The following is a 21,297-nucleotide window of genomic DNA, read 5'->3' as shown; positions in this document are numbered from 1 at the left end:
CTCAAAGAGTTGAAAAATTCGTCTACGCACGCTTTTAGCAAAGAAAAGTTCAAGTGATAATTAAGAGTCATTAACTATAAACTCATTACCATATTTTTTGCGAATTCCCATCCAATTTGAAATGCTTCAAACATAGAGGTAGAATTTAATATTGCAGTTATCAATTGAAACATTGTTTGCTCCTTTTTGCCTTTCTCATATAGAAAGGTTATGCAATCACTCTGAAAAACGTCAACCTAATCCCGGCCCGGAGGGCCGAGTGTCATATCCCATTCGACTCAGTTCGTCGAGATCGGAAAAAGTCTGTATGTGTGTGTATGTGTGTATGTGTGTATGTATGTGTGTGTATGTGTGTGTATGTATGTATGTGCGTATGTGTCAAATAATGTCACTCATTTTTCTCAGAAATGGCTGGACCGATTTGCCCAAACTTAGTCTCAAATGAAAGGTGCAACCTTCCCATCGGCTGCTATTGAATTGTGGATCGATCGGAATTCTGGTTCCGGAATTACGGGTTTCAGAGTGCGGCCACACAGAAATTTCTCATATAAACTATGGGAAAAATTAAAAATAGAATTTTTATTTTTGATGCTAAATGTGTTCAAGGTGCACAAAACGTCGAGATTTGATGCAAACTCGAAAAAAAATTTGACGACGATTCACTTTTTTGGATTTTGGCACATTTTTGCCTTTCTCATATAGAAAGGTTATGCAATCACTCTGAAAAACGTCAACCTAATCCCGGCCCGGAGGGCCGAGTGTCATATCCCATTCGACTCAGTTCGTCGAGATCGGAAAAAGTCTGTATGTGTGTGTATGTATGTGTGTGTGTATGTGTGTGTATGTATGTGCGTATGTGTCAAATAATGTCACTCATTTTTCTCAGAGATGGCTGAACCAATTTGCCCAAACTTAGTCTCAAATGAAAGGTGCAACCTTCCCATCGGCTGCTATTGAATTTTGGATCGATCGGAATTCTGGTTCCGGAATTACGGGTTTCAGAGTGCGGCCACACAGAAATTTCTAATATAAACTATAGCAAAAATTTAAAATAGAATTTTTATTTTTCATGCTAAATGTGTTCAAGGTGCATGAAACGTCGAGATTTGATGCAAACTCGAAAAAAAATTTGACGACGATTCACTCTTTTGGATTTTGGCACATTTTTGTCTTTCTCATATAGAAAGGTTATGCAATCACTCTGAAAAACGTCAACCTAATCCCGGCCCGGAGGGCCGAGTGTCATATCCCATTCGACTCAGTTCGTCGAGATCGGAAAAAGTCTGTATGTGTGTGTGTATGTGTATGTGCAAACTCGAAAAAAAATTTGACGACGATTCACTTTTTTGGATTTTGGCACATTTTTGCCTTTCTCATATAGAAAGGTTATGCAATCACTCTGAAAAACGTGGACCGATTTGCCCAAGCTTAGTCTCAAATGAAAGGTGCAACCTTCCCATCGGCTGCTATTGAATTTTGGATCGATCGGAATTCTGGTTCCGGAATTACGGGTTTCAGAGTGCGGCCACACAGAAATTTCTCATATAAACTATGGGAAAAATTAAAAATAGAATTTTTATTTTTGATGCTAAATGTGTTCAAGGTGCATGAAACGTCGAGATTTGATGCAAACTCGAAAAAAAATTCGACGACAATTCACTTTTTTGAATTTTGGCACATTTTTGCCTTTCTCATATAGAAAGGTTATGCAATCACTCTGAAAACGTCAACCTAATCCCGGCCCGGAGGGCCGAGTGTCATATCCCATTCGACTCAGTTCGTCGAGATCGGAAAAAGTCTGTATGTGTGTGTATGTGAGTATGTGTGTATGTGTGTGTATGTGTGTGTATGTATGTGCGTATGTGTCAAATAATGTCACTCATTTTTCTCAGAGATGGCTGGACCGATTTGCCCAAACTTAGTCTCAAATGAAAGGTGCAACCTTTCCATCGGCTGCTATTGAATTTTGGATCGATCGGAATTCTGGTTCCGGAATTACGGGTTTCAGAGTGCGGCCACACAGAAATTTCTCATATAAACTATAGGAAAAATTAAAAATAGAATTTTTATTTTTGATGCTAAATGTGTTCAAGGTGCATGAAACGTCGAGATTTGATGCAAACTCGAAAAAAAATTTGACGACGATTCACTTTTTTGGATTTTGGCATATTTTTGCCTTTCTCATATAGAAAGGTTATGCAATCACTCTGAAAAACGTCAACCTAATCCCGGCCACGGAGGGCCAAATTTTTTTTTCGATTCGCATGTTTCTGGATTTTAACAGGGGCGTAGTTGTTGGTTTACGGAGAGGGGTTACACCCCCCTCTACTGTTCACTCCCCTCCTTTAAAAATCTCCTTAAATCACTCCTCAGACCACCACCCCATCCAGCCCTCATACCCCTCCTTTTCAACCCCATCATCTTTAAACCACCACTATATCACAAAGCATACCAATTTAAGCTGGGGAGTCGTTCGTTCATGGGACTTTCGCCCTCCTCACATACCCACCCCCGCATGACAAAATGAGTTAGCAAGCAGATAACATTGATCTAATGCTGATTAGGCTAATGGAGTATGATATTTTTGTTTCAAGTGTTTCACCGTCGACACGTAGCTCATCAAGTTCGTGGCTGGCATGCCATTGTGTATAAGTGCAAAGTGTACTAAGAATGTAATGGACATTTCCACAATTATGTTGAACATAAAAAGCCTCCGTGCCATAGTTTAGAGAAATGAGAAAGGCACAATTGCACCGCTAGGTGGATTAAAACAGGTTTTTTAGCTTCTCTTCTGTAATACTACCCAAATTGATGGGAGTAAAGAAGCGTTGTTTGAAGCTGAAATTGGAAGTTTGGTAGTCAAATGCCGTTTTGCTGAGCTATCTGTCACTTAAGCATTAGACGACACAGCATTATAAGATGTCAATAATACAAAAGATTGTTGTATAAGTAGAGAAGTTGCATCCGTATTTTGAATCGATTGAACACGTTTAAACATCTTTTCTTGAAATTCACCTTATTGAAGTAGGTATTTTTTTCTTTTGCTGGTTTTGCTGCAAAGAACGATAAATCATGATTTTTCCACGAATAGGACTTGCCCAGAAATTAGATTTATGGTTTCCGCGATAATTAGTGCATTTATAACATTCTTTGCTTTCTTTCATCGAACAAATGTTCTTGGGATGCGAATGATTACAATTCATTCATTTCGAGTCTAAAAGACATTTTTTTAGTTTCGTGTTCAAAAACTTGATATCTGCGATACTGGGTCTGATTTTGAATACAGTGCGCGAAATAAATATAACGTACGCCATTAAACCGAATCAAAACATATAGAAGTCGTTGGAAATGTTCTAATTGATTTTGGCTATAACTATTTGGGAGCAACCTGGATTTTTTTGAAGGATAATGTCGCAATACAATACTCAAAATGAACTAAATCTTCTCTCGTATCACGAAACATCGATGTCTTGAACGGGTCTGCTCTCTGCCCAGATCTATACCCGTTTTTTGTAGGAGACGAACCAGTTCACTGCGACCAGTATTTAGTTCTATTGTGGTACACCCCTTCATTAAGGGGTTCAAAAATTCGAAATTATTTTTATTACTTTATCTGAAAGTACAAATTTTTATAGAGATGCGATCAATAGATCGAAAGTTACAGCGTTTCAAAGTGCGCTTCTTCTACCAAGAGCAGTGGAAACTTGAAATTTTAAACTCGATTTTCTCGAAATGTCGTTTTTCCAAAAATGGTTTTTCCGTAATCACAATTACCGAAAAACCAGTTTGTCTTCACATCTCGCCCTAAGCAGAAGCAAAAAATCGTTCCGCGCAAGTGAAACAGTCAATTCTATCTATAATACAATCGGTGCCTATCGCACAAGCAGTCCATATAACAATAGCCTCTACCTACTGTGCGATTTAGTGATGAGCGTCGATGCCCAGCAAAAAGCTACCCAGCTGCGGTCGAACTGCGTTGCTGTTGATTTTTCGAAATGCCCCGTAAGACCAGCCATTCGGGAAGTGGAACAGTTATTAAAAGTGCAGATGGAACTCAATCTGGCTGAAGTGAAAACCCTACAAATGCATCATATCAAACATTGCGTGCTGATTTCGTTCAAGAACATTAACCAAGCTGAGTCATTCGCCTCACGAAACAACATGCAGCACACCACCGAATACGGCAATGTTAAATATAGCTTTTCCGTATACATCGAGAACGGCGCTGTAAAAGTTCGTGTCCATGGTTTGGCTACGCGTACAGCGTGATTAAAAAATGCTTGCAAAAATACGGAGAAGTAGACTCCGTTACACACGATACATGGAGGATTTTTTTCCCGGGTATCCCTAACGGTGTTCGTGTGGTGAGAATGCGTGTGACCAAGCTAATTCCCTCATACATAAGCATCACAGTGTTAGGAAGTGACGATGTTCTCATTCATCAAACATCACTAGTCCCGTACCCAGGGCAAATTCCTACGTGCCAGTTCTGCACGAAGAAGCTGCACCACGGAAAACCTTGCGCAGAAATTGTTAAGGAACGCCACGACTGTAAGAACAGTGACAATAGTCTTATAAACATCTATCCCGGCATTCGAAAGGCAAACAGAGATGAACAGCAGCAATCATCATTAAGATTGATGCTAATCGTCGACAGGTTTTCAGTGGTGATCTTGCGTGGCTTAATTTTTGTCGGTTGTCACGGTAAAGATAGATACGTCTACATTCTAGTGAACTCGGGTGATTCGTAGTTATTCTGCCTACGCCCCACCCTCATTAACAGAAGGCAAAGATTAAGCCCGTACGATATTAAGCCTGTTCTAATGACCCTGCCACTTCTATTTTTCCGATCTGTTTACTTCACATCCTTGCTCTCACTTGAGTACTATGGCTCTAAGTTTCATAACTTTCCCTACCCAGTAATCTCTAGCTAATTGAATGTCGTTAAAACGTAAAAAAGAAAATGTGACTAACATAGTCGAAATAAAAAAGGAAAAAAGAAAAAGAAACTGATGGGAATCCATCGGCAGCGGTGGGTAGCCGCTGTAGACACAGCCATTATCTTACACAATGTAGCAAACCCGCCACGACTGTAAGAACAGTGACAATAGTCTAATAAAAATCTATCCCGGCATTCGAAAGGCAAACAGAGATGAACAGCAGCAATCATCATTAAGATTGATGCTAATCATCGACAGGTTTTCAGTGGTGATCTTGCGTGGCTTAATTTTTGTCGGTTGTCACGGTAAAGATAGATACGTCTACCTTTATCAGGACACATGTTAGTGAACTCGGGTGATTCGTAGTTATTCTGCCTAAGCTCGACCCTCATTAACAGAAGGCAAAGATTAAGCCCGTACGATATTAAGCCTGTTCTAATGACCCTGCCACTTCTAGTTTTCCGATCTGTTTACTTCAATTCCTTGCTCTCACTTGAGTACTATGGCTCTAAGTTTCATAACTTTCCCTACCCAGTAATCTCTAGCTAATTGAATGTCGTTAAAACGTAAAAAAGAAAATGTGACTAACATAGTCGAAATAAAAAAGGAAAAAAGTAATGCGCAAAAACGATTTTTTTGCTTTTTAAAATAAATATTATGTAAACATAGACAACCATACATAGGAAAACTGCTGTTGTTTACATCCGGCCTATCAAGACAACATCCAAAACGAAAAAAAAACTGTACACGGTAAATCTAGACTACCCATTTTATGACTATATTTCACACATTTTTGAGAATATTAATTATACGTCAAAAAGTGATTAGATTTTAGTTACGAACGAAGAGTATGTTTTACGCATTTTTGAGAATGTCAACGACGAAGAAAAATGCGTAAAAAGTATATTTCACAAAGAAAAGAAAATTTACGCTTCGACGTGAGGCCATTTTCAAATAAATGTTCGCGTTGCAAACAACGATTAATTTTTACTTCCACGATCATTTATACCGAAAACAGTGAAATATGTATGAGTTATCGAAAAAGTTAGAAAGCGATGTATTCGAGAAACTATCAGGTAATCAAAGTTTTTTTTTCAATATCCAGCATCCTCATCCTTATTAGTTAACTAAAATCTTAATATAATTTTAGATCATATCCGTGAATGTCTTCGAATCATGGCTCAACTGTCTAGGAAAGGCGTCAGAAAGCCGCGCATTGGGAGTCGAGGAAGAGTTGGCAGCGCCACTTATTCGATGGATTGGTGTAAATTATATTTTTAAATCCTCAATTTTGCAAGAATTTAATTGTTACCTTTAGAATCGCCATCAGCCTATTCAACTAGGAACATATGCAGCGTACGCGGTGGAGCATGGTGATGCGGTGCCTCCGCACATTGTTAACCAGGGAGACGTATTCATAATGTCCATACAGGGCCATATAATTTCATTGGGTACTAGCTCAGTTCAAGCTATAGATACGTTCATTAAATTTTTCTGTGTATTCAACTGCAAGGTACCAGCTAAAATTATAAAGCTGGTAGATCTAATCGAAGTTTTATGCTATGAAGTTAAAAATGACATCTCCAGACTCGGTCAATCAATTAGTGTACAAAATGCGTGAGTCGATTACAGCACATGACCTCCAAATTTGACACTATTTAAATAGATTCGATAAATAAAAATGAATGTGAGTTTTTTTAACTTCTCGAAAAGAAATTGAAATACAAACGTAGTGCAGTATTTACGCATTACTGACTTCTTCTAAGAAGTAAAAATAGGTATTTTTTACTTTTAGATGCATTTAACTTTGCAAGCATGAGTATAAATTACCCATTTTATACTTTGTTGAAAGAGTCAAAACTATGCATTTTTTACTTTGTTGTGTGGAGTAGAATGTATGCAGATTCTGACGTATATTCTGTTTACGCAAAAGAGGGTAAAAACAATGTATTCATTTTATGGGTAGTCCCAGTTTCCCACCAAAATGCGTACTTCATAGTTATAATAGAGTTTGTTGTGATTACCGTGTATAAATTGGATGATGTTTATTACAGACACTTTATACACAGACTAGCGAAGTGTCAAAAATTGCAGCCAAACGGACTGTCAAAAAGTGCAACCAAACGAGCATGAGGGTATTGAGAGGGGAAGTACAAGAGGAAGCCCTTGCAAAGTTTATGAGAGCTTCCGTGATGCCAGTTTACATTCAGGGTAGCTAGTTGTACTGTTTTTCTCTCCGCAAGTCTGTTATATAAAGTGTCTGTAGTCCAGCAGGAAAACATGTTTTCATTTTTTCTGACAGGGCTTCATTTGTCGTGAAATTCGACATGTCAAACGATAGTGTCATATAAAGACTGTCAACATATTTCTTTATTTTAAATTTAAATTTCATTTTCAGTTTCCTGAGTTGGAAAAAACATTGTTGTAATCACAAAAATCAGCTTTATAGATGTATGTAATAAAAAAAAAAAATTTTTCTCATTCAATGACTCAATTAATTGATGAAAACTTTAGGATATGTAGTACATTAGACTGCCTAATCCTTTTTGAAAAATTCTAATGGCCAGTTTGATATCTAGTCTCACCAGGAGTTTGAATGGAATTTTGTAAACTTCATTCTAAATTTTGTTTAACATTACTTTGTTGTGGCGTTCTAGGATAAATAAAAATTCTGCCGATCAATTTCATGTTGAGCAATAGAGAAGTAGTCAAAAAAGTATGTTCATTCTTTCAACAATTCCCTGCCTGATTTTATTAATGTTCCATATTTCTATTAACCGTTATGTGTCCGACGCGGTACCTGGGTACCTTTTTAGGTTTCATATAAAGAAATTCCCATGTTTTATCCATAGCTGGTAATTGAAACTTTGTGACATCTTAGAACTTCACTAAGTAAAGCTATTGGGTTAATAATATTGTTGATATAGTAGGGGGGGGGGGGGCTAGTGAGGAGGGGCTCCTGATTTTTTTACTACATAATAGGCCGACGTGGGTACCCGGGTACCCACAAAACTGAAATGCCAATAACTAAGGTAATTTCCAACCGATTTTGATACTTTTAGGTGTTTTGGATTCAGGAACTCATCCAATTTTAAACTTGGTAAAAATTAATCGGGTTACTTCATTCGGGTCCCGGGAATCCGGATTTCCGGAAGCATGTTCCAGCGCTGGGATATTACTTGTGAATTTCAATGCAATACTGGCAATATGGGTTTCAAAATTCTTGGAATTGCATCAGCAAGCTGTATCGTGTGGTTTTGGAACCATTTGGTGATTTGACCCCGGAACGGACATTCCGGAGAAGGTTCCCGTGGGGCCGTGACTGGCTATTCTATTCCAATTAAATTTACAAATTCTCTTAGGGTCCCGTAACAATAAGTAACAGACCTCCGAGACAACTTGAAGAGTTTTGATTCTCATATTGCTAAGGCACTATTAAAATTTACAAATCATACCCTAGTACTGGAACATTACTGCGGAAAATCCGGATTACCAAGAACCAGATCTATTTACTTATTTATTTTCGTCAAGCATATGTAGACTACATAGAATGGTATTACAATATTTGCTTATATACTATACATTATTTCTACGATTAAGTTCAAATTTAATTTGTTTTCTGGACATAGAAAGGTCGATTATTGCACAATTTTCATTATAATGACGCATCATTCTATTGATTGTTCTTAGAATAAATTACGAGTTCATCCAATTCAATTTAACAGAATCAAAAAGGGGACGAGTTCCTGAATCCAGGACATCTAAAAGTGTCCAAATCGGCTGAAGGAAGCCATAGTTATGAGCATTTCAATTGTGGGTACCCGGGTACCATCGTTGGCCTGTTAAAGGTGTTTTTGTTGGACACATAACGGTTAAGATGACAACAATTTGGTAACTATGTATAAGTGATGAGATTTTTGTTTACTTAGTTTATTTTGACTGAATGCCGACACGCGATCTATCTTCAAGAGTTTTTTAGTATATACAGTACACACGCATAGATCAAATATTTTTTTCTTAATTAAAAAAACAATACAGCTAATTTTAAAATCATTAGAACTGGTGAAATGATAATAATTTCGAAATTTGCGCTTGATTGTAAAAATAAAATTTTCAAACACATTTTGATTTTGCTGTTGGTTGTTTGGGAATATGAGGGATCATAGACGCACACAAGGTAAACACAGTAGACAAACACATACTCCATGTAGCTGGTTTTATTGTAGCGCTCCAACAAGGCAAGCATATACTGAAGACAAACGTTTTTGAAAATAGTTTTTCGCAAGACTAATTAACCTTTGCGATAGACTGGAAACTAAAAATTTGGCGTTGAAAACCAATTACATGGAGGGGAAAAGGATTAAAAATGCTTTGTTTGAAGATTTGCTTCTCGTTCTCGATTCTGCGCCACCGCTAGTGGTAACGAAAACGGAAAGAGGTTCTAGGGTTCTAGGATGGTCAAAGGTATTATCGTTCTTGCTATTTTCATGAAAGGATATAGACAGAGGAGCATGCTTTTAAGATCCAATTTGGCGTTTCAAAGCTGTTGTCCCATTTAGAATAATAGAAATCTTTAACAATGGCAATGATAGGATAGTTTCGGCGCTATCAAGAAAGTGGAACAAAATGCACAATGTTCCGAATGACGAAAATTTTGTTTGAGTTTCACATTCAAAACAAACAAACAATCGACTGTAAGTACATACCGTAAAATTATCTATTGGAGTGGTCAAAAAAAGTTTTGCGTGTGGTAAGCCCCCATCCGGATTTTCAAAATATAAGTGAAAACAATAAATTTAAGCAGATTCTTTCATTGAAATCTAACCGGAACCACTCGCATGAATAACTTGAAAATAATGCTATTTTCAAGTTGTAAATGCTGTATATTGCACTGAGTATTGTTTATTTCAACTTTTTTCACGCTAGCTTAGTTTGTAATAATCCGTACTATGATAAAAAGTAGCAAAATGACAATTTTTTCTGAAATAAAAACAACTATTAGTTTGCATAAAAAGGTGTATTCACAATATCCATCGACATGCATCGTAAATGTTCATATTGGAGGTAAGACATCCTCACTGGCGAAACTTTAAGGGGTTATATACAAAGTTGTGACGAAAAATTCAAATTTTATTTGAAAAAGCGAAAAACAGTTCGTTAATAGTCCTATCGAAGTTCAAAAAAACAAGTTAAATTAAAAAAATATATTGAAAGTTGGCGGAGTTATGGCCTATCCCCCGAAGCGTGTTATTTTGGCAGAGGTTTGCAGTGAACGCTCTCCAAGCCGAACCGCTCAACTGAAATCAATAAAATAAAAAGATTATTAAAGAAAAATGTATTGTGGTGTACTTGAATGGATCGCTCTCCCAAAAAAAAATTTCTTGCAAAAAAACACGTGGACCAAAAAATTGAGTTTTGTCGTGTTCAAAAATTTTATCAAAAATCCATTGCAAAGAATCGAAAAGTTTTGGTTGAAAAAGGAGCCGTTCAAGTACACGAAAATGTACAATACAAACAATTAAAAAAAACTTTATGAAAATCGGATAAATGGTTTTTATCACGTTCACCGCAACGGTACTTTTCAAAAAGTTTAGTTCCGAGATAATTGAGTTTAAAGTTTTGTTACCTTCATTCGCAGAAGTACCTACGCGCTGCGAACGGATGTAGTTTGAAATGTGGTGCTCCGATCTTGATGAAATTTCGCACAGATCTTTTCAAAACTATGTACTTTCAGAATACTCAATAATTTTTTTTTCGATTTTTTGAGTTCCAACTTTGTATATAACCCCTTAATACACTCAAAAATGGTCATATTCATCAAATTTAGTTCAACTTTTTATTCTCACTGTTTTTTAATTTTTAAACATGATACGGTGAAAATGTGAAGTTACTCAAATCAAAGCTTAATAAGAAGAAAATGAGGAATTTTCAATATGAAATGAATAGAATCAATTTAATTGAGTAATTTCATGTTGTTTCACTGAACTATGTTTATAAATTAGCAACAGTGAAAATTGGGTGTATTAAGGATTTATCATTGTTGAAGTCTGACTCCATTATGAACATTTATGAGGCGTATCGGTTAATATTGATGTGAAATAGGGAGAGTGGGGATAGATGGACTAAGGGAGTAGTTGAACCAATAAGGATATTAAGTAACATTCTGGTGACTTTTACGCACACATTATTTTTCTTGTTAGCTTTTTCGGTAACCTATGCTCACACACATTTATGATAGCGTTAAAGTGTGAACCACACTTTGAAAATTAGTGATTTATCGTTAAAGTGGGGACAGGTAAGCCAGACCATGAATATTTTTCATTTTAGATTTTATACTTCGGTATATAAATTAATTGATATTTTGCAGAGTCAAAATAAAAAACAAAAGAATAAACGATAATTTTGCATATGGATCTACGTGTTTTTATAATAGCTGGAAGAATGGTTCAATTTTCCATACAATTGTATATTTGAAAAATACTAATAATTATGATGACACGTTTCTTTTCTTTTTAAACGTATTATATATGGTAAAGCATTGTTTGTTATTTTATATTTGTGCACAGAGAATTGTGCATTGCAAAAAGCTTATGAATGCAATGCATAAAAAAGTGGTTCATGTATTCCCACTTCGATACATGCAAAATAATAAGTGTTCTGTTCATTTAAAAATATGTGGCAAAACCTCAAAACATGTTAACAAATTAAGTGCCTCTTGATGCGGATTATTATGAACTAAGTTAGCATGGACTTTTTTTAAAATAAATAATCCTTGATACAATGAACAACAATTGCATCTTTTTTGATATATATATTCTCAAAATAATTTTTTTTTAATTCGCTAATACTGTGAAAATTGCAATGTTTTCAAGTGACTTGAGGAGTGGTTCCGGCAGCAACAGCTTGAATTTCTTGTTTTTGCTTATATTTTCAAAATCCGTTTAGATTATTATGCGATTTTTTGACCAGTCTAATTGCGATGCTTAAAATCGATTAGTTTAAGGAATCTAAAATAATTTGAAAATTTGGTTTTGCAAGAATTTTGGGGACTATTTCTTCTTGTGGTGATAATTATTGTTTACTTTTATTTTTAGGATTATTATTGCCATCGGTTAATTAGTATTAAGGACTTTGAAGGGTCCAGTGCCTCCAAACATCTGCGATATCCTTTCATATAATTGCTTATTTTTTCCGTTAGAGTTACACCCACTATCAATCCAACAGTAATGATTAGTAATCAGCAGAGTTATATAAATACTATAATCAATATCAATATGTGTACTCACCTTTCGCTGTATTCATCCATGTGGGCATAGGATTGTACTGAATTTTCTTCGATAAGGAACTTCACACGTTGATAGAATGAAGCTGTCACTGAAGGAGGTTGCTTTCGGAGTAGCACTTCAACGGGATCATTAGAAGCCAAGCACATGATATGCTCGGTACACATCGGATGTGTACAGCATTCGCTGTCTGAACAGTCGGTCATTCCATCTATGGGGAAAAATGGATAGTTATTGCGTTTTTATTGAACCAGCTGGTATAAAGTGCAATTCTCTGATAAATATCTTAGTTATTTGATACTTCCAAAATGAGCGACAGGTTAAACCAGGTTGCAAGAACAGAACAAACTTAGTAAATCCCATGTTTATTATATTAGAATGCAATAATCGGATATAAGCGTATAAATCGTGTTGAGGTCCTTCAGCATACGAATCACTTGAAAGTTTTCCCTCGAAAAAATCGGCAAGGCTGAACCTTCTGTATACGAACCGGTTAAAAATAAACGCAGGGGGAGATATATATCATTAAATCCAAGAAATAAATCCGACGGCACCGGTCAGGCCTGTGCGCAGAAAATGATCATGGGGAGGGTTTTGATTTTTCTACGTTTTTTATAAAAGAATGGTTAAACCTGGAAGGCCGAGTATTGTATACCAATTGACCCAGCTCAACAAATTGGGTTAATGTCTATTATCGAGATGGAATGTAATTGGCTAGTGGTTGTGTCTGATTGGTTTGAAGCAGTTAATCCTACCGACTAAACTTAAACCCCTTGTATCTTGCCATCCTCATCCATTCGGGGCCACCATTACACCGTAAAAACATTGTTGCTAAAATCGTAAGTAAAGTGCCATGAATGCTAAAACATTCACGTTTTTACGTTTCGAAAACAGAACTATGAACAAACATCGTGTTTTGTAATCATGTTCAATTTCACTTCAGTAACGCCGTCATAACGCTTTTATTATTTGACTCATGATGTTATTTATATATTTAGGCATATTAGTTCGCAAAATCAAGGCATTGCACAGTGGTCCAGATCGCTAATTTAGGAGGAATTTTTACTTTCTGACAAACCTGTATAATTTAGCCGTATCATGTCTTAGGATGAATTTGTGTACTTTAGAAGATGCTTCTTTTTATTGGAATAGTTATTAGGGTGGTTCTAATTTATCTAAAATACGAAAATAAACTTTTTACTGATGAAAGATAGAGCTCCACAGTCTTCCACAAAGTTGTAAAGTAACTTATTTTGAATAAATTTGTTGAACATATTAAAGCTCTATCTCTTTTAGTTTTTGTTATACAAGAAATTTAAAAAAAAAGATTAGGGTGTTCCTGAAAAAAACGTTTTTTTAGTATAACTTTCGTATCTTTTACTTTTTGTTAACACAACCTTTGAACAGCTTATTGAAAACTTCAAGCCGAGTATTTTTCTCCAAGACACCGAAGGTCTAACTTTTTTCTTTAAAAAGTTATGGACACTTTTCGTTAAAAAAATAGCCTATTTCAAGGCTCAATATCGCTGATGCGGGCACCTAAAATTGAATTCTGTTTCCACCACATGAAAGACCATACTTATTAGTATATTTGAGCAAAAATTGGCGAATACGATATTTTTTTAAAATTTGCAATTTAGATTTAAAGTTTGTAGTTTTGCAGGTTCAACGCATTAAAGCATTTACACACATATCGTTGTATTATGAAAAAAGCCACTTTCAAATATCATTCTCTCATCGCAGCAAGCTTTGCATAAGTGAAACGACTGTCAAAAAAGGTTTCTGATTTTATTCGTTTTAAATAAAACTAGTAAATATGGATATTAGTCGAAGAGAGTTGGCGAATTTGCTTATTGCTGGTAAAAAGACAGATGAACTGCTTAAGTTCATTACAAGTAGTAATCCAAATGTAAAATTGAGACTTGTTAGTGCTCGGAAGAAAATAAAAATCTTCATGTTGGAATTTAGAAGGTTGTGGATTCGGAGTAAGCGCACGCAAATTCGGTTTGAGCTGGAAAATTTTGTGTGGCTTGAAGGAAAGCTAAGATTCGAAGTCGAAGGTAAAGGTAAAGGCCGAAAGAGGAAACCATTTTCCGAAATATGTCGCAGAGCCAAAATAAAAAGATTAGGAAAGTTGCGCGATAAGTATTCCACGGAAGAACTTGGTTTAGCGTCAGCCGTCAACGCTAATTCTACTGGTTTCCGTTTAGTTGGCAGACAAATCGAACGATTGTCGAAAAGTCCCGTCAGATCTACCGTAGAGAATTTAGGATCTATGGCTGTCCCGATTGCAGAAGCGTTTACTGCGGAGGAGGCACTTAGATTTATTTGTGAAAATGATTTTTCTAAGGCGCAGTACCAAAACATACGCAGCTCAGTTATGCAGAAGGGTTTGGACATTTATCCCGCGTATAATAAAATAGTAGATGAAAAGAAACTATGCTATCCGATCGGTATGTACTATTCTCAAAGATTCGTCCCTGAATCAACAATTTTTTTCAGGAATTTCTGTTCAGCCTTCTTGTGCGTATGTTCCCCTTCAAGCTCTTGTTAACCATACCGTGGAACGACTCATCTCGTTTCTGAATATTGGAGTTCTACCACTGCATCCTGAGGATAATACGTTTGTTATCTTTAAGTGGGGCTGCGATGGAAGCAGCAACCATTCCCGGTAGGCAACATTATTTTTCTTCTAAACTTTGACTGACAGTCTCTTTTCCACTTGAACATAGATACAAGCAAATGTGCGTTGACGAAGATGAAAATGGAGAACTATTCGAGTATAACGATTCGCATATATTTGCTCTATCTATAGTACCTTTACGTGTAGTTAGTCGCCGGAAAGATGAGTCAAGAGATTGCATTCTTTGGAATAATGATTTTCCATCTTCAGTATCCCTGTGCCGACCAGTAAAATTAATTTTCAAGAAGGAAAATCCTGAACTAACAAAGGATGAAGTTGCCGCGATGAACAAGCAAATCGATGAATTAGTCCCGACTATAGTAAATGTTAATATGCGCAAGATTCCGATTAGTTCAAGCTTCATATTTTCCATGGTTGATACGAAGGTAGTGAATGACGTAACAGGCACACCGTCTCAAGCGTGTTATATATGCAAACGCTCCGGAAAGCGATTGAATGATCCTTTACTGGAAGCCAGCGATCCACCGGATAGTTTATATGTTTTTTCACCTTTACATGCATTAATACGAGCAATGGAGTTACTATTGAATATTGCTTACCGTTTAGCTCTAGCAAAACCGCGTTGGCGCGTAGGCAAAAATACCAGCGAGCTTAAGGAACGACAAATAAAAATTCGACAAGCGTTACGTGACCGTTTAGGTCTTCGTATTAGCGAACCTTTGCCAGGTGGCGGAAATTCTAACGATGGTAACACAGCTCGAAAATTTTTCAGAAACCGAGATGTCGTTGCAGAAGAAAACGGGTTGGACGAAATGTTGCTAGAACGTATGTATGTGCTATTAACAATCATCAACAGCAAATTGGGAATTAACGCGGATGCTTACCGGAGTTACGCCGAAGATACACGATTGCTTTATGTACGCCTGTATGGTTGGTACGCTCTCTCACCAACCGTGCATAAACTCCTGGTCCATGGAGGAAGCATTATTCAACATAACATGCTGCCAGTAGGTATGTGCAGTGAAGAAGTTCAAGAAACCAGGAATAAAAGTATTCGCAGATTCCGAGAATTCCACGCACGCAAATTCGATCGACTCGTCAATCTTGATGACGTTTTCAAAAGACTTCTTGTTTCATCAGATCCTATAATTTCTCTTAAATGTAAACGTCGAATTCAACGAGCACCGCTGGATATACCTGAAAATGCAATGCATCTACTTTTGAATTAATTGGCATTGAATAAATTCTCCTTATATAAATCATAAATTGTTGTCATAGCCAAATTATTTTTAATGAACACATTCTGTATTGTTGATATGTAAGCAAAACAGAAAAGGAAATACAAAGGCTTTAGGCAATTTCTTTTATGTCGCTATGCGATAAAATTTAAAACTTTGGTTAGTAAATTTAAAATTACATGCTTAAAAAAATAATATTTTCCAATTTTTGCTCAAATATACTTAAAAGTATGTTCTTTTCTATGGTTCAATCCGAACTTACTTTTATTTGCCCCAATCAGAGATAATGACATTTGAAAAAGGGCTATTTATGAGCGAAAAGTTTCCATAACTTTTGAAAGTATAAAGTTAGACTTTCAGAGTTATGAAAAAACGTGGATTGAAGTTTTCTAGAAGCTGTTCAAAGGTTGTTTTAACAAAATATAAAATTTCTTTCGAACATTAACAAGTCTCAATTTTACATTTGGATTACTACTTGTAATGAACTTAAGCAGTTCATCTGTCTTTTTACCAGCAATAAGCAAATTCGCCAACTCTCTTCGACTAATATCCATATTTACTAGTTTTATTTAAAACGAATAAAATCAGAAACCTTTTTTGACAGTCGTTTCACTTATGCAAAGCTTGCTGCGATGAGAGAATGATATTTGAAAGTGGCTTTTTTCATAATACAACGATATGTGTGTAAATGCTTTAATGCGTTGAACCTGCAAAACTACAAACTTTAAATCTAAATTGCAAATTTTAAAAAAATATCGTGTTCGCCAATTTTTGCTCAAATATACTAATAAGTATGGTCTTTCATGTGGTGGAAACAGAATTCAATTTTAGGTGCCCGCATCAGCGATATTGAGCCTTGAAATAGGCTATTTTTTTTAACGAAAAGTGTCCATAACTTTTTAAAGAAAAAAGTTAGACCTTCGGTGTCTTGGAGAAAAATACTCGGCTTGAAGTTTTCAATAAGCTGTTCAAAGGTTGTGTTAACAAAAAGTAAAAGATACGAAAGTTATACTAAAAAAACGTTTTTTTCAGGAACACCCTAATCTTTTTTTTTAAATTTCTTGTATAACAAAAACTAAAAGAGATAGAGCTTTAATATGTTCAACAAATTTATTCAAAATAAGTTACTTTACAACTTTGTGGAAGACTGTGGAGCTCTATCTTTCATCAGTAAAAAGTTTATTTTCGTATTTTAGATAAATTAGAACCACCCTAATAACTATTCCAATAAAAAGAAGCATCTTCTAAAGTACACAAATTCATCCTAAGACATGATACGGCTAAATTATACAGGTTTGTCAGAAAGTAAAAATTCCTCCTAAATTAGCGATCTGGACCACTGTGCATTGTGATTATTTTCTCGTGATCTATTTCCATTTTTTCAGGAATCCATTCAATTGTCGTGAACTAATTCATGATGCCTAATAAATTAGTCACGATTTACCATTCGTGCTCCTGAAATAGTTCACAAAATCATGAAATATTATTCATGTATTCGTGAACTCGTTCATGATTCCTACACGTACACGTACCCATGAAGTAAATCACAAAATTATAAAACGTTATTCATGTCGTGGATTGATTCACTTTATCTAGTATAATAGTCATAAGTTACCATTCGTGCTTGTAAAATAATTCACAAAGTCATCAAATATTATTCATGTAATCTTAAACAGGTTCATGATTCCTAATATATTCGTCACGATCCAATATCCGTGCTCGTGAAATGGTCCCCAAGTTTATTACATATTATTCATGTATTCATGAATTGGTTCATGATTTCTAGTACATGATTTACGATCTATTTTGCGTGAAGATATCCCTAATCATATTCAATTTCATGCAACATGGTAATGAAATTTTCACGTGAACTAATTTCACAAAATTAGGAGTATTAGTCGTGGAATCATTCTTGTTCCGTGCACTTTTTCATGAAATATCCAGCTACTAGTGACCAAGAATAGGTACGAGCTGTAGATACAAAAAAACTATTAGGACCTCGAATATCGTTATTCATCATTAGGCTCCTGGAATTATGAACATGAATCACTTTACTCATGACTGAAATATCACGATAACGTAAATAGAAATTATGAAAATCGCGACTAAGATCCTGAAACCATGAATATAGATCCCGCTACTCTGACATAAAACTCATAAATAAAATAGCACAGTAACGTGATAAGAAATCACAAAAATCGGGGATTATCTCCTGAAATCATCAGAATCGCCTGACTGTCGGCTGTGTATACACAAATTATGAACAAGACTTATAACAAAAACTAAACATATCCAGGGAACATCAGTAACCCAACTAAACATTCGAATGTAACGCCATGTATATAGTCGGGCCGAACTAGTTTTGTGGAAAAACAAATAGTTTGATGGATACGAGGTTTATTATTCATAATTTCAGGAACTTGGTCAGGGTTTTCGTAAATCGTTCAGGTTACGAAATAGCGATCATTTTTTATGAATTTATGAACGGATTTTTTTCCGTGTAGGAACTACTTCAGTGGTTATTATAGTCATGCTCTTTTTATTTTGTGTTAATCGTTCATGTTTTTCATTGCTGATTTTTCTTGCTTGCTGTCCAACTTTCTCGGTATATCTGACTTGCTCTGGTCTGCTGCAAATATCGTCACCTGTTGAGAAACGAACCGATCCGGAGGTGTCGACCATAATGATTTATATCTCTTTACAACCACCTTTGCAGGGTTCCTTATCCTTCTTGGCGCTACTCGTTTCTATTTATTTGCTAGCTGCTAATGAAAATTTCTCGGCTGCGCTATTTCTCCCGATACCGATGACTATTTTCGCGAGCCATTTAGCTGTCAGTCACTCCGACGGAGAGATCATCGTAAAATTGTAAATTTTTGCAGATAACGACATTGTTGCTAAAATCGTAAGTAAAGTGCCATGAATGCTAAAACATTCACGTTTTTACGTTTCGAAAACAGAACTATGAACAAACATCGTGTTTTGTAATCATGTTCAATTTCACTTCAGTAACGCCGTCATAACGCTTTTATTATTTGACTCATGATGTTATTTATATATTTAGGCATATTAGTTCGCAAAATCAAGGCATTGTGATTATTTTCTCGTGATCTATTTCCATTTTTTCAGGAATCCATTCAATTGTCGTGAACTAATTCATGATGCCTAATAAATTAGTCACGATTTACCATTCGTGCTCCTGAAATAGTTCACAAAATCATGAAATATTATTCATGTATTCGTGAACTCGTTCATGATTCCTACACGTACACGTACCCATGAAGTAAATCACAAAATTATAAAACGTTATTCATGTCGTGGATTGATTCACTTTATCTAGTATAATAGTCATAAGTTACCATTCGTGCTTGTAAAATAATTCACAAAGTCATCAAATATTATTCATGTAATCTTAAACAGGTTCATGATTCCTAATATATTCGTCACGATCCAATATCCGTGCTCGTGAAATGGTCCCCAAGTTTATTACATATTATTCATGTATTCATGAATTGGTTCATGATTTCTAGTACATGATTTACGATCTATTTTGCGTGAAAATATCCCTACTCATATTCAATTTCATGCAACATGGTAATGAAATTTTCACGTGAACTAATTTCACAAAATTAGGAGTATTAGTCGTGGAATCATTCTTGTTCCGTGCACTTTTTCATGAAATATCCAGCTACTAGTGACCAAGAATAGGTACGAGCTGTAGATACAAAAAAACTATTAGGACCTCGAATATCGTTATTCATCATTAGGCTCCTGGAATTATGAACATGAATCACTTTACTCATGACTGAAATATCACGATAACGTAAATAGAAATTATGAAAATCGCGACTAAGATCCTGAAACCATGAATATAGATCCCGCTACTCTGACATAAAACTCATAAATAAAATAGCACAGTAACGTGATAAGAAATCACAAAAATCGGGGATTATCTCCTGAAATCATCAGAATCGCCTGACTGTCGGCTGTGTATACACAAATTATGAACAAGACTTATAACAAAAACTAAACATATCCAGGGAACATCAGTAACCCAACTAAACATTCGAATGTAACGCCATGTATATAGTCGGGCCGAACTAGTTTTGTGGAAAAACAAATAGTTTGATGGATACGAGGTTTATTATTCATAATTTCAGGAACTTGGTCAGGGTTTTCGTAAATCGTTCAGGTTACGAAATAGCGATCATTTTTTATGAATTTATGAACGGATTTTTTCCGTGTAGGAACTACTTCAGTGGTTATTATAGTCATGCTCTTTTTATTTTGTGTTAATCGTTCATGTTTTTCATTGCTGATTTTTCTTGCTTGCTGTCCAACTTTCTCGGTATATCTGACTTGCTCTGGTCTGCTGCAAATATCGTCACCTGTTGAGAAACGAACCGATCCGGAGGTGTCGACCATAATGATTTATATCTCTTTATAACCACCTTTGCAGGGTTCCTTATCCTTCTTGGCGCTACTCGTTTCTATTTATTTGCTAGCTGCTAATGAAAATTTCTCGGCTGCGCTATTTCTCCCGATACCGATGACTATTTTCGCGAGTCATTTAGCTGTCAGTCACTCCGACGGAGAGATCATCGTAAAATTGTAAATTTTTGCAGATAACGATATCTCGATTTTCTCTGACATCATGCTTTTTCCTTAGATCTCGTAGCTAGTCCGCTGACCGACATTTGCTGTGTAGCTGATCTACTCACAACTAGTGCCAATATCGAAACATGCCGAAACGTTAACCGGCCTAGAGATGCCGACCAACATAACTTACATCCAGCCACCTTCACGAGGTTTCTTCCTTGGTTTTTTCAACGACTTGTTTCTACAGTAACCGTACTCGAATAACACGGCTCGCTGTATAATTTCACCCCTGAACAGGAAATTAATGATTTTTAAAAGTAATTCAAAACACTCATGGGAGGGGTTTGAACCCCTAAAACCCTCCCCTTGCGCACGGGCCTGGCCCCGGTGGTTGAATGGTAAGTGTGATTGCTTCTCACCCCAGTGTGTCTTGGTTCAAGGCCGTTGGTTCCGGCCCATGTCATGTGTTGATGGGATGTTAACTATTATACAAATGGGGAGTCATCTCTTTGGCGTCGGCGATAGGTGCTCATTGAGGCCGATGAAAAATAAACATGAATAAAAAAGTAATAAATCAGGCAAAAAGCTACTTT

At 36.0% G+C, this 21,297-nt stretch overlaps 1 protein-coding gene across 14 annotated transcripts in view; it reads right to left on the bottom strand.

The window, feature by feature from the left end:
* LOC131694307 (teneurin-a) overlaps positions 1–21,297 on the bottom strand; it is a 1,511,233-nt gene that overhangs the window by 794,411 nt on the left and 695,525 nt on the right. For all 14 annotated transcript variants that reach the window (XM_058982937.1, XM_058982945.1, XM_058982962.1 and 11 more), the window contains one exon: positions 12,227–12,434. In XM_058982937.1, coding sequence (XP_058838920.1) covers positions 12,227–12,434 — 208 coding nt within the window. The remainder of the gene's footprint in view (positions 1–12,226; positions 12,435–21,297) is intronic.

Source organism: Topomyia yanbarensis, chromosome 1, assembly GCF_030247195.1.
Source record: "Topomyia yanbarensis strain Yona2022 chromosome 1, ASM3024719v1, whole genome shotgun sequence".
NCBI lineage: Eukaryota > Metazoa > Arthropoda > Insecta > Diptera > Culicidae > Topomyia > Topomyia yanbarensis.
Note: the sequence above shows the minus strand (reverse complement) of the source record. Positions and strands in the feature narration are given on the sequence as shown.